The sequence below is a fragment of the Bombyx mandarina genome, chromosome 18 (genome assembly GCF_030267445.1).
Source record: "Bombyx mandarina strain Sakado chromosome 18, ASM3026744v2".
Lineage (NCBI taxonomy): Eukaryota > Metazoa > Arthropoda > Insecta > Lepidoptera > Bombycidae > Bombyx > Bombyx mandarina.
Genome location: NC_143224.1, coordinates 129,940 through 144,715, shown reverse-complemented (window position 1 = coordinate 144,715; position 14,776 = coordinate 129,940). Strand labels below are relative to the sequence as shown.

The following is a 14,776-nucleotide window of genomic DNA, read 5'->3' as shown; positions in this document are numbered from 1 at the left end:
ACAAAAAAATTATTTGAGTACCTATCTAACAAATCCACAAAGGTGCGATATCACAAAGAATATTAACATCAAGATTACATAAAATATCATACAGGCTAAAATAAAATAAAACTAATTCCACAAATAATAATTAAATAGAATCAATTATTCATTTTTTTTTTTTTTATATCAATAACGTTACAATAAAATGACGTCCAAACTAAAATCTTAAAAAATAAAATAAAAAAATAAAATAAAAGTTTAAAACAGCGCCCTTTTAACTTCCGCCATAGGTAGGATCGAACTCTCAACCTTCTGTCATCAACGCCGCGACGTCAACCGCTAAGCCATGAAGTGTACACGACTAGTTGACGAAATATTGCTTCTGTATACTCGAGCCATTCCGTAAATTAACAGTAATGTGGGTATGAGAGTTAGCAAATTTGTACCCACTCAGATATTTTTTTTAAATAAAATAAAAACCTTTTGTTTCAAAGTCTCAAATTGCAAAATCTTCCAAAATATGTCCGGTTTGTCGTCTTCTTGATGGATGTCACTCACTATTGTACCATTCACAGAACAAAAGCAGCCGGGTCAAGTCAAATTCAGTTTGATAAAAGTTTCTTACATTATAGGAGTCGAAAAACCAACCAAAATCAACAATAATAATTGTCACAAACAATGTCACTAGACACTTGTCCCACAAACAATAAGGCTTCACTGTTTTTATATTCAAACTGCTGATATTTAATTTTAAAATAATTTGTGTTATCACTTAAGCCGCGTCCGCTACACGCCCCGCGCGCGCGTCTCAAAATTTACAAAAAGTGTCGCGACAGCATATGTCTAACTATTATAGCTATGCCGCAATAAGTGTTCTTTTATTTTTTTAACTAAAACAACTTCGTTGAAACATTTTTGTTAAAGTCCCGAGCGGAGCCGGAGCTAGCCGCTAGTTATTAAATTGACTTAAGTAACTTATACAGTATGAGATATCGGGTCTAGTTAGAACAGAGAGATACATTAAGCTGCCTATAAGCTGCTGATAAGGGAACTTAGAATGTGTCTTATCTCCTTTCTCAAGCTTTAGATTAGTTTCCATAGGCGTCTCAACATTCTTGCAATTTTCTAAATTAAATTTACTTAATAATCTTTCAATAAAGTTTTTCTGACTAACAAAAATTTTATTTTTATGTATCTTAATTTCCATGCCTAGACACTGTCTAAGCTGGCCTAAATCTTTTAACTTAAATTTTTGGCTCAGCTCAACTTTTAAATGTTCTACATCTTTTTCATAATTAGAAAAAATGAAAAAGTCGTCCACAAATAAAGCCACATATGTTTTATAATTTTTTGTTGATTTTATAAACAAACAATGTTCATACATAGACTTTTTATAGCCTAACTCCTGTAAATAATCATCAACTCGCTTATACCAGGCCCTCGCTGACTGTTTTAGTCCATAAATGGCCTTTTTCAATTTCAAGACTTTATCAGCATTAGGTTTACATTCAAAACTCTGAGGCAATTGCATAAAAACAGTTTCATCTAGGTGACCATTCAAAAAGGCCGTCGTTACATCCAAATGGGTTATGCTAAGATTCAAGTTAACACTAATAGCAAATAACAGTTTTAAAGTGGAATATTTTAGCACTGGGGAAAAAGTTTCTTTAAAGTCGATACCTTGTCTCTGGCTGAAACCCTTCGCAACCAACCGTGCCCTATATCTCACTGAGTTGTCACTGTTAAGTTTCTTTTTATACACCCATTTGCATGCCACAATATTTTCACCACTGGGTCTGTCTACTAACTCCCAAGCATCATTCTGATGGAAAGATTGTATTTCCTCTTTCATGGCTTTTGACCATTCTTCTTGTTCTGATCCTCTCATTACATCCTCATAAGTGAGAAGATTGTCGTCCACCTCCTCACTGCTCTGACATATGTTATTGTACCCATACCAGTCTGGTTTCTTCCTAGTCCTCTTTTCCACCTTAATTATTGGCTGCAGATTTTCTGACTTGTGATTCGATTTACTATCACAGAATTCATCTGAGCTGGTGGTACTGGTATCATCTGGTACATATGTAGCATCATCTGTCATGTATGTGCTATTTAGTGAGTCACAAGTGGAATCTTCACTTGTCACAGCACATTTTTGTATTCCTTCTTCACTTGGAATAGTTTCTTTTTCTTCCACTACTGCTTGTATCATATCTGTGTCGTTGATTTTCTCCATGATAACAACATCCCTGCTAGTGGTAATATTTTTTGTTTTTACATTGTACAGCCTGTATCCTTTGGTACTCTCTGAGTATCCAATCAGGATGTGTTCATTGGCCTTCTTGTTCCATTTAGTCCGCTTTGCTTTGGGGACATGGACCATTGCAGGACTACCAAATATCCGTATATGACTTAGATTTGGCTTTTTACCACTCCATATTTCATAAGGTGTTTTCTGAAGTCCAGCTGCCAATGTTCTATTTCGTAAATAGACTGCTGTGTTGATTGCTTCGGCCCAAAACTTTTTATCTAGGCCTGCTTCAAACAGAAGACACCGAGCTCTCTCCACGACAGTTCTATTAAGTCTTTCACACAGGCCATTCTGTTCTGGTGTATGAGGGTTTGTTGTTTGATGTACTATGCCATTTTTCTTCAAAAACTCATCAAATTCTAGCGAACAAAACTCTCCACCATTATCTGTCCTTAAGGCTTTTAGTTTTCTGCCTGTCTGTGTCTCAACCAAAGTTTTGAACTCTTTAAAATATTTGAAAACTTGGTTCTTGGCTTTGAGAAAAAACACAAATGCCATTCTACTGTAGTCATCTACAAAAAGCAAAAAATACTTTGATAGTCCAATAGAAGGTTGTTCCATGGGTCCACAGACATCTGCATGAACAAGTTCAAGCACATTTTCACTTCTCGTACCTTTATGTGAAAATGGCAACCTTGACTGTTTTCCTTCACAGCATATGATGCACTTGGACATATCAATTTCAGCTTTATCCATGTATGATATCCCATCCACAGCACCATTCTTCATAATATTCAAGCTTCTACTGTTAATGTGTCCTAATCTTCGATGCCATATCTCACTAGTCACAGTTGTGGCTGAGCACGCGAACAAACTGTCTGACTTAATGTCCAATTTATAGACTCCATTCACCAGGTTTGTTTTTCCTACCAGCACATTCTGTCGATTGCGTATGTAACAAACGTCTTCTTCGAAGCTCACTTTGTTTCCATTACGAATCATCTGACTTACTGATAATAGATTGGTAGATAAGTTAGGTACACATAACACATCATTAACAGGAATGTTAAATTCTGAATGACCGACAATCGTCGTTATCATCGTGTTTCCTGAGCATTCTACAGGTAATTTGTCTTTATTTGCAACTATTATTTCCCTTACTGTGTGGTTATAGGAAACATTCTGTAAGCAACTCTTTTCTGTTATCATATGTGAGCTTGCGCCTGAGTCTATATACCAATTATTCTTATGAAAACTTCCATTCAAAAATATTGCACTAAATGCATTGCTTTCACATCTATTTTGTATATTTTTACATTTATTCATATAATGCCCTAACTCTTTACATTTATAGCATCGGATTGCTTTATGATTAACAGAACTAGCAGCCGGCGATGACGTTTTTTGTTTAGACCCTTTTTTCTTGTTCCGGTGCTGCCAACCTTTCGACAAAAAGGCATTGTTAGTTGCAGTGTTGCCAACTTCTGAACTCATGTCCAGTAATTTTGACTTGATGGCATCCGTACTGATGGCTAATCCAGAATGTTCAATGGCCATTATCATAGGAGCAAATGTATCTGTTAGGCCCGCTAATAATAGTGAACCGATCCACTCATCAGTGATCTGAAAACCCGTACCTTTAAGTTTTTGTGCAGTGTCGACCATTTGCGTTACATATGCTTCCATTGATTCGCTATCTTCTAATCGAATTGACGAAGTAGACTGATGCGACGCGTAAAGCCACCCACAGTCATCGTACAGGGCTTTTAACCGCTTCCACACACCTTGTACTGTTTGCTCGTTTTTAATGTGAACATAAATTGAAGAGTCAATTGTCATAATAAGTTTAGCTTTAGTTTTTCTTTCATCAATAGAACTAGCATCGGTTGATGATTCTAACTTATGAATATCGACACCTTCCAACATCAAAAAAATGTTCAGCTGCAAACGCCCACTCGTCGAAGTTTTCGCGACCTTTCAATTTAGGCACGTTGACAATGTAACTTCCAGCCATTTTGTATTATCGTCAAACTACACACACGGTAACTGATTGTCACACACAAAAAAGATTTTCACTCTTCTTATATAGTTTATCCAAAAACAGTTCACTGATAGTCCACCAGGGATAGTTTTAAACAAAAAGACTTTATTTAAACACGAAATATAACACTGGGCCCATAACCTATTAAAACACGTACAGTAGTTTTTTACAGACTGACTTTTATTAATAAATAGCACAGTAGGTAGGCACACATATTGTTTATAGCCTATGATAGATGGCGCTAAGTACATATATAATTATGTTACCCTACAACAACAAAAAATACAATTTTTTTTTCTATATTTTGTTATGTATGGTTGTTTTTGTAATTTTTTGTAGTTTTCGAAAAAAAAAAATATCGATTAATATTAATTTTTTATAACAAATTGTTAAGTTAATAAACAATGAAATTATTTATAAAAAAATGTATTTCTTTGTTAATCCGCTGAAAAGAGTTAATGATGATTTTTAAGAAAAAAATAATTTCTTAACTAATTATTTAAACAATTGAAATATGAGAAAAACGATTTTAAACAATTAAAACACTTATTTAAGTTTTTTTTTTTTTTAAATCATTATTTCACCTATACAATAAGACGGTAAAAATTTTTTTTAAAAAAATCCCAAAATAGTCAATTTGTTTATAAACAATTTCTTAACAAATAGCGTAAAAAAATTTTTTTAAATGTTAATTAATACCTATGGTAGATGCAAAAACAGCAATATTAAGATATTACGGAAAAAAACTATTTTTCATAACATTTTTTAGAAATTAAATTTTTTGTTAATTAAAAAAAATTATAATTATCAAAATAATAAAGATAAAAAAATTTTTTTTGCATTACTTTATTAAATACTTAAATGATAAGAGCTCCACGAAGGGAAAAAATTATAGATGAATTATTGAAACTTTTATACCGTAATTTATAAAAACAGAGACTGGAAAAAAGTTAGTTAATTAACAATGGTGTAAATTTTTGAAAAATCCATATAAAATTTTTTTTTCACCGAGGTTTTTTTCGTTCAAGTGTTTAGATTACACCATAATTTATTCAAATTTTTAAATTGTTATTTAATACTATAAAAAAAATATTTTAGGTGATATACCGGCTTTTTAGACGGCGCGCCTATGCCGTAACAACCTCGCGGAGCGCTATTTTCAGCGTTAATTTTTTTTTATAAATAATAGAGATAGAATTCCGAGAGTTCGGACTTTTTTATTGGAAATTTCCTCCTCTTTCAGGATCTTTTTTCAAAATTCCTTAAATATCATTATTTTAGAAATTATTAAGGAAAACCCCATTCCTTTTTTTTAAATCTTATTTTGTTTATAAAAATCGCAATTTTTTATGTGCTAATAAGCCTTTAAAAACATTTTTGTAGACATCATTCCGCATCCAATGAGCTATCGTACATATTTTTAGAAGCTTTATGTCTATTTAACACGTTTTTGCACTTGTTGACTAGACTATTATGTCGGCGCAACGTTACTATTTAGTTAACTAAGATTAATTACGTAAGCTACGCATGTAAGCAATTGTTTAAGAGGGTATTCAAGAGAATTCATGACTAGGGTACCCCACTTTACTACTATAAATACGAGTTACTTTTGTCGCACAAGACTAATATTGCATTGCCCAAAAAAAATAAAAAAATAAAAAACCCAAAAAATAAACGAATGCCCGCATTTGAGCTTTCCTGCTCTTCTTCGTCGTCGTCCTTGTCTGCTGCGGGCGCCGGCGCTGAGGAGAAGCTCCCGCAAGGTGCGCCCCGTTCGATCGCAGCGGCCGCTGCTGCTGCGGACGTGAATGCGGAGGTCGAATGATTCCGGGGCAGAATTGAGAGAATCTGTGATGGATCGACTCCCGAGCACCACGTGCTGATGCGTTCTGATGGTCGCCCGAGATCGCGAGACTCCGCAAGGAGTGCGTGAGGGCGCGCCGCCCTCGTCGCGACGATGCATTCGCGGAGATGGCGGCCCGGCTGCACGCTGACTGTCGCCAAAGGCAGGCGACGCTGCAGCTGGCCATCGGCGAGGCCAAGAAGTAAAGCATGAAGACTCTCCTGGAGTCGCTCGCCGCTGACTACAGTACTAAGGTGGCGTAGCGACCTTCGCTCTATGGGCGAAGGTCGCCCTGGCGAAGGAGTGATTCGAGTGCGGAGGCTCTAATAAGGCCTATACCACCACGGCCGCAATTTCTTGCGGAACTTTGTGGTATAGGCAGGTCGCGACCGAACACCTGTTTAGAAGGCAGAGCCCGGTCCTAATACTCCACTTCGATAGGAACTAGCCATGAACCAAAGCGAAAATAAAACAAAAGCGGTCTTTGCGGCCTTGCATGGACACTAAACTCCAGTTATTGACAATATCATCCATCATTACTACTTGAGTTGAAATAAAAAATCCGTTACTCTCGTACAGTAATCCTGGAAATGGCGAATCGATATTAAGCCTGCACAGCCGTATTAAAGGGGGAAATCAACGGGAATTTCCTCCAACATTAGGCGTAAGAATAATACACTCCGATCTCTCGCACACTTTTGCCAATCAATGCCCCGGGCCAGGAAGGTCACGACGATATGGACCTCGAATCCATCACAAGACACCTGAAGTCAACGTCGGAACGATACTTCAATAAGGAGTTGCGTCATGAAAATCGCCTTATCGTGGTCACCGCTGACTACTCCTCCACCCCGGCTCACGCAGGAGCCAGTCACCGTCGATACCCTAGACACGTCCTTACGGATTAGCATTGTCATTAGACGCCTGCACCTTTAGCATTAGGAACAGGCCCAAGGACCGCGATACCTGCACTCGTCGAACTCGCCAGAGTGTTCGACGTGCGGCCTAACCCATACATCAATCAGCCCGTTGAGCTTCTCGCCGCGTCTTCTTAGCGGTAGTAGATGCATGAAGCAGCTGCCCTTGAGCTGTTAAGTCTCACCCTCGCTTGTAGGTCATTCGAGGTGCTCATTTCGGTAAAGTTACACGACTAACAGGACCGAGACGGTACCTAGGCGATCGAAGATCTTGAACTCACTCAATAGAACTAGCAAACCTACCTGCTGCTAAGGAACTTCCTACAAATTTAAGTTAACATTCACGCTATCGAGTAGCCCGATCGAGAAAACAAAAGGAATACACTCCGAGCACACTGCCGTGAATCCACACTGTTTAACTTTTTATTGAGTACTTATTCAAGTTTCTCAAAGAAGATGAGATTGAGGAATACGAAAATAAAGAAAGGTTTTTTGTAAATGAAATAATTTTATTATTAATGAATCATTCAGCATTCGTCAGTCGTCATTTAAATTCTAGCCCGGATCCAGGAGTTAAAGGATGTGACTCTGGCGAAACCGGAAGGGAGGCCTCTCTGGCAGCCTCTGTCTGATACGAACGATGTGATACCGATCTGGAAAGTACAAGAAACAAATGGTAAATGTATAATAATAATAATAATAATAATAATAATAATAAAGCTTTCTTTATTCCACACAAAAATACTTAATTACAAACTATTTGAAGATACATTAATGTTTTTTTTTTTTTTTTTTATTATTAAACAGTTAAAATGTATATATTACAGTTTAAAAAGTTAATTAAGAAGTGCGACATCTTCCATATTATGAAATAAAATCTAACTTTTTTTTTTTTTTTAAGAAGTTAGTTTAGGATTAAAAAAGTTTTTTTTCTTTTTTTTCTTATATTAATTTTAATATTATTTACATTATTTCTGTATGGACCCCCTTCGGGTAAAAGCCTCCTCTAAGGTACTCCACTTCTTCTTATCCTTGGCGATATTCAGCCAATCTTTACCAGCCACTGTTATAATTTCGTCTACCCACCTAGCGTAGGGACGGCCTTTAGCTCTCTTTCCTCGTGGACCTGTCCATACGATCGATCTTTTTGTCCATCTGTTGTCGTTGTATCTAGCCAGATGGCCTGCCCATTTCCATTTCCTTTGTAGCGAGAATGTTAAAGCATCTGTTATTTTCGTTTTCTGACGGATATTCGTGCATTTCACCTTGTCTTTAAGTTTTAAGCCCATAATACTTCTTTCCATTTTTCTCTGAGTGGTCTGGATTTTATTTTTCGTTTTGAAATCAAATATCCATGATTGACACCCATAGGTCAGGCATGGTAGTATAGTTGTGTCCATGGCTATCTTCTTAGTGGACAATGGCAGTTGCGATTTGAAAATTTCCTTATAAGCCCAATACTTTTTCCAGGTCATGGCGACTCGTCGGTCCACTTCTTCTGAGTGTCTCTCCCTTCTAAAAGATATTTGCTTTCCTAAATATACATATTTTTCTACAATTTCAAGAGGAATGTTGTTGATAGAGATTGGTAACGTATGGTGATTAGTCATTACTTTCGTTTTCTCGAGGTTCATTTCTAAGCCAATTTTTGAGCTAGCTTGATGTAATTCATTTATCATTATACTCAATTGTTGTGGGCATTCAGAAAATAGTATAACGTCATCTGCAAATTCGAGATGGCTCAGATAGCTTCCATTTATGTTAATCCCTTTTTTAGACCATGGTAAATTGCTCGTTATCTGTTGTAAGACGGCTATAAACAGTTTTGGGGATAGAGGATCGCCTTGACGGACTCCCCTCTTTATGTTGATTGTTGCTCCGATTCTATCTAGCTTAACTTTACTTATGCAGTTGGTATAAATGTTTTTTAGAATGCTAATGTATTTTTCTTGAATATTTAATGCATGTAAAGCTTCCCAGATACTGTCGTGTGATATAGAGTCGAAAGCTTTTTTAAATGTAGTGAGTCATAAAAGGCTACCCTAATAAATAAACAAATAAACAAACAGAGAATCTATAGGCAACCAGTTAAAGCAGTAAAGTTAAACGAAACTAGTGTACTGACCAGCTGACGGCCTCCGCCGCTGCCGATGGAGAGAGGGCCGCCGGAGTCTCCGCTGCAGACGCTGCGACCGTTAGAGCCGTCAGCACAGAGAGTGGAGCCAATGATCACAGAGTTTCCAAACGTGCGGGCGCAGACGGCGTTGGTAATGACCTGGAGGCTCACTTGGCGTTTTTGTTGGTTGTTGGCTCCCGAAGCAGCTGGAATAGTCAATCAATTTTATCAGCACTTTCCAATCACCCAATATTTGTTTTATTCATTTGTGATATCCTATTGCTACCGGTAGCAGTAGAAATAATAAATACTAACCATCGGAAGTTCTGCCGAAGCCGGCAGCCCAGGCCCAAGTACCAGCAAAGTTGTTGCTTCCACTGGCTAGGTTGATGCGCTGGATGTTGTCTGTAATGAGGTGAAGTAGACAGAATCACATTACAGGTGTAGGAACTCTAAAATAATCAATAATTTAAACAAAGCACAGATAACGGTACTGACTGTTGAAGCCAACATGGTTGTGGTTGATGACGGCGACGTCGTTGTTGAGGTTGTTCATGTTGTAGCTGCCGTGCATCTGGACATTGGAGGTGGTGACCCTGGTGCCTCCGGAGAAGATGTTAGCTGTGCCAAAAGCGAGGGTGATCTGTCGACCCTGGGCGTTCCTGGTCCTCCAGCAGTGAGCCGCGGTCACGGAGCGGGTGTTGGTCAGTAAGGAAGCTCCGCAGATGGAAGTTCTGCCATTCGTCAGTGCGATCACAAGTCCAACCTATGATATGAGAAAAATAAGAAAAATCAAGTATTTTGATGCGAAACAACATTGTACATTTCAAGGGACAATATACAATCTAGTTTATCGTTGTTAGAGAAGTGCGCTAACGGCCGGAGCGTCCCAGCAGGAGGGTACACGTCGCCGACTCTCCTCTGAACTATATAAATAAATACTGACCGTAACGCAGTGAATGTGTTAACTGGTCCCGTACTAAGTTCGTAAAGAACTTGTGTTACAGGTACCAGATAACGGAAATAAATGTAAGATTTTTATTATACACATACATATATTTAATAAACATTCATAACCCTGGAAAATACATTTCTATATTTATCATACAAATATCTTCCCTTGGCGGGATTCGAACCCGCGACCCCCTTGTGTACTGACCATGTCACTTACCACTACACCAGACGGCCGTTAAACTAACACAGTTATGGACAAGGCGATAGACACTTGGACACAGCCCACTGAGTATCTCGCCGGATCTTCTCAGTGGGACGCGATTCCGATCCGGTGATAGACTGTGACGCACTGCTCTTGCTAGGACTGGTGTTAGTGAATTCTATCAGCTTAAGTCTGTGAGCTCACCCACCCGTCCGCGCGAAGTTGGAACAGCCCCTTAGGCTATCAGTGAAAAGGTATAAAAATAATAATAAGATAAAGATAAAGAAGCCTTTATTAACAACCTAAATTCATATTTAGGTACATACTATTCTTTTTTTTTCTTTGCATTTGACATCGGCTAAGGTTGTTTTGCTTTCGCATAGGCCTCCCCCAAATCCTGCCATAAGTTCCGGTCGTGGCATTTCCTCTTCCACGTAGAGCCTGCAACTGCTTTTATGTCGTCTACCCACCTTTGCGTCTAACGATCGTCCTCTTAATCTTTTCCCCTCTCGAGGGTACCATTCAGTTACTAATTTAGCCCATTTTTCTGTTTTGCTTCTTAATAAATGACCTATCCATTTCCACTTTAATTTTTTAATTGTGTATGATACATCCGTTATTTTTGTTTTCATACGGATATCTTTTAATTTTATTTTATTTTTTCTTTTAGCATTTAACATCCTTCTCTCCATACTATGTTGGCAATTGGCATCTCTGCAGTTTTTTTATGTTCTTCTGAGTTAAAGCCCAGGTTTGACACCCATACGTCATAGTCGGAAGTATATTTGTATTAAATACTTTGCTTTTGAGTGGTAGTGGAATAGACCCGTTTTTTGTTATTACTTTAAGACTGTAAGTGACTGTAGCTTGGAAACGATACTGGTCAGTATCGTTTCCAAGCTACAGTCACTCTGTTTTGAATTTCTTTAGACATGTCGCTGTTAGGAGATATGACCTGGCCAAGGTAGGTATATTCGTCTACATATTCAATGGAATTGTTGTTGATGTGTATTTTTTTTTAATGCTTAGATGGGTGGACGAGTTCACAGCCCACCTGGTGTTAAGTGGTTACTGGAGCCCATAGACATCTACAACGTAAATGCGCCACCCACCTCGAGATATAAGTTCTAAGGTCTCAGTATAGTTACAACGGCTACCCCACCCTTCGAACCGAAACGCATTGCTGCTTCACGGCGGAAATAGGCAGGGTGGTGGTACCTACCCGTGCGGACTCACAAGAGGTCCTACCGCCAGTGATTACGCAAATTATAATTTTGCAGGTTTGATTTTTATTACACGATGTTATTCCTTCACTGTGGAAGTCAAGTGTATGGGTATTTTTGAATGATTTGTCATCAGTTTGGTTTATTTAAATTGATTTGTTGTCCCACTTTCTTTCTTTCGTGCATTAATTGACTGAGCATAATCTGTAGTTGTTTTGATTTATTTGAAATAATTATAAGATCGTCAGCAAATAGTAGATGGCTCAGCATGTTGCCGCTTATACTTATGCCATATGTTTCCCAGTCTAGCTGTCGACAAACATGCTCGAGCGTCGCAGAAAATAGTTTTGGTGATAAAGGGTCACCCTGTCTAACACCTCTCTTGATGTAAAATGGTTGTTCTAATCTTTCGGTTTTTATTTTTCCGACATATTTTTATAAATTTGCATTATAAGCCGGATATACTTTTTGTTTACTCCTTGGCTTTCCAGAGCCTCCCAGATCCTTTCGTGTTTAAGAGTATCGAATGCTTTGTGATAAGCAACTAATGCTACGTAGTAAGGTAGGTTATATTCTTTGTATTTCTCCATAATTTGTCTTATAGTGTATATATGGTCAATAGTCGAAAAAGCAGAGCGGAAACCCTCCTGTTCTTTAGGTTGGTTCTCGTCCAAAGTTTTGGTAATTTGTTCCAGTAGAATCTTTGAGAACACCTTGTAAAGATTAGACATGAGACTAATGGGTCTATAGTTGTTGATGTCGTCTTTTTTTCCTTTTTTGTGAAGCAGAATTATTGTAGATTTTGCCCATTGTATTATTTCTTGACTGAGGATTTCGTTATATATAGTATGAAACCCACTAGTTATGCCATCTAAGGAGCCTTGTAATAATTCGTTTGAGATACCATCTTCACCAGGTGCTTTTTTAGTTTTTTGTGATTCAATGGCTTTAACTATTTCGTTTTCCATGATTGGTGGGATTTCCTCTCCTTCATCTATGTTATCAAGATATTTATCGAGTGTTGGTAGGATTTCATCGTCATACAGATCTTGATAAAATACGGTTGCTATTTCCAGTATTTCGGGTCTTTTTGTTTTATATTTTTGATCTTTTTGTTTTGTCATTCCTGGTATCCAGTTGGTATAATCCTGTACTTCCTTCCGCGCACTTTTCATGCTTCCCGTGGATTCCACATGAAATATAATTCGTTCTGCTCTTATTTTGTGTCTATGCTTTCAAATAGATTCATTGATTCTTTTGCTTAGGTTAGATATTGTCTTTCTGTTTGTGGGTTTCTGCTGTCTCAAATTGTGCCTCTCTATAATTAGACTTCTAGCTAAATAATAGATAAATAATAATAATAATAATAATTAAATGGCTAATATGCTATGTTTCGATCAAAATTTGAATGAAAGTTTGAAATCGGTAGGAGTAGTGCGTATTGGATAGCAGTAGGTACTTACAAGATGGGGGTGAGCACCAGCGTTGGCGGCAGAACCACCCACAATCCTGGTATAATAACCGGCAAACTTCTTGAGCATTTGTCGACGTAGTGGGGGTAAGTTTGCGCATGGTACACTCACGTGCAAAAACATTACTTACTCTGCGTCATAATGCTATTAAATTATTAAAATCAACATATGTATTTATTTATATATTTATTAAAACATCAACAAAACATATAGGTTAATAATTGTAATAATTTAATCTTGGGGTAAAATAGATATTCCTTCTATTAAGTCAAAACTAGAGCTGTTGCCAGGTCTTGGTTCAGTTGAAGCGAAGCTGGTATTTGTAATTTTTTTTTCGTTATCATAATCTTGACCATCACATCATCACTGTTTTCATCACCCGAGTCGCTATCATCGTGATGAGTCGACATAGGGCTCATCGGCGTAGTTTACAACTCGGTCGATTCGGTCTTCTTTTTTGTCTATAATTAATTATTTTTTGAAGATATTCGATTCGTAGTAATCGAATGTTACTTTTTTCATTTACCAGCTTCCGATTATTTTCTGTTCTTTTTTTCCATCTGAAGCCTAGCTCTTTCATAATCCGTCGTAAGCTTAATTCCGAGCCATTAAAATTTATATCTTCTTTAAATTTTTCGAAGCCTTTCTACGGTACGGAGTTTCGCTGCTTGTTATGTAGTTATTATGATTACATCTTTTTATTACAGATTGAACGAAACTATCCATTCCGGTAACTTTCTTCTTCCCTGATCTTTTCTTACCCGGAGTCCGAAACACGGCGAGCAAGCCAGAGCCTTTAGCTTCGTTAATAATGCACCTAACAGTACTCACTGATGTTTTTGTTGCTTCCGAAGTCTGTTTTAATTTTTCTATATCATTCTTCCCATGTTTTATAAAGAAGCAATATACGTCGTACACAAATTTTCTACCCTTTCTTTTAAGTACTACACCAGTTTGTCACGGCATAGTGTATGTTTTATAAAAAATCAACAAACACTCAACAAATAGCAATGGCAACAAAGTCCACAAGCAATTATAACAAATAACTTAACGATTAATAACGATAGACTTTCCACTGTACGCAAGCGTACTTTTGGGAGCAAGCGGAATGAGGGCGCAGTGCGGGACGCAGGGTTCGACTGATCTACCAATAACGCGCTCGATACGATTTCCCCTGCCGTCGCGCCTCACCCTCACCACCAAAGTGATCTAAAATTCGGTTCTGCGCAGTCAAGGTCATTTGCTCACGAAGTTTGCCGATTACTATACCGTCGAAGTCAGCGGCTTCCTCGGCGCGTCTAAGACTCTCGGCCCGGGGGATACCGATCTTGTTGTGGTAGTCGAGTTCGATGGGCTCTTCTGCCACGACCACGGCCGCCAACGCCATCAGTACTGCTGCGAAGACCTTCATGGCTACTACCAGTTTACAGGTTCCCTCGAGTAGAATGTTGTCAGTCATCACTTCGGTGTCTTTTATAGTTGCAAAAATAGTATCTTATCTCAACAAAAGTCTCATTTCAAAATTTAATTAATTTTGATATGTAAATGATGATAAAATTAAATTGCGAAAATAATCCCACTGCTCATAAAATCATCATAGATAGTAAATTGACGAGATCTTGTTTGTGTGTCAACAATATACCAACGGGCGGGCCCGGCGTGTCGTGTGAATTAGCCGCCTGATCTAAACATTAACGGCTCTTACCAAATGTTTCAAGATTTATTCATGATCCAGTTAGTTGTTAAAGTATGTTTATTGGGACACTAAGTTTATG

General features: G+C 37.8%; 1 protein-coding gene across 1 annotated transcript; it reads right to left on the bottom strand.

The window, feature by feature from the left end:
• Nucleotides 1–7,522: 7,522 nt before the first annotated feature.
• On the bottom strand, nt 7,523–14,476 carry LOC149500915 (epithelial serine protease-like). Its single transcript, XM_089734838.1, has 6 exons — nt 14,270–14,476; nt 12,993–13,044; nt 9,649–9,916; nt 9,466–9,555; nt 9,160–9,356; nt 7,523–7,687 (listed from the first exon to the last, which is right to left on the bottom strand). Exons 1-6 carry the CDS (start codon nt 14,458–14,460, stop codon nt 7,583–7,585), a joined length of 903 nt encoding a protein of 300 aa, XP_089590964.1. The 5' UTR covers nt 14,461–14,476; the 3' UTR covers nt 7,523–7,582.
• Between the last annotated feature and the right edge of the window lie 300 nt (nt 14,477–14,776).

What these genes read in the sequence shown, in the direction of transcription:
- LOC149500915 (XM_089734838.1), bottom strand. Translation starts at nt 14,460, where the DNA reads ATGACTGACAACATTCTACTCGAGGGAACCTGTAAACTGGTAGTAGCC. An exon ending in GAAGCCGCTGACTTCGACGG is followed by an intron (nt 13,045 to 14,269) that starts TATAGTAATCGG and finishes TGCCGGTTATTA; the next exon opens with TACCAGGATTGTGGGTGGTT. An exon ending in GCGGCGGAGGCCGTCAGCTG is followed by an intron (nt 7,688 to 9,159) that starts GTCAGTACACTA and finishes TGTACTTTCCAG; the next exon opens with ATCGGTATCACATCGTTCGT.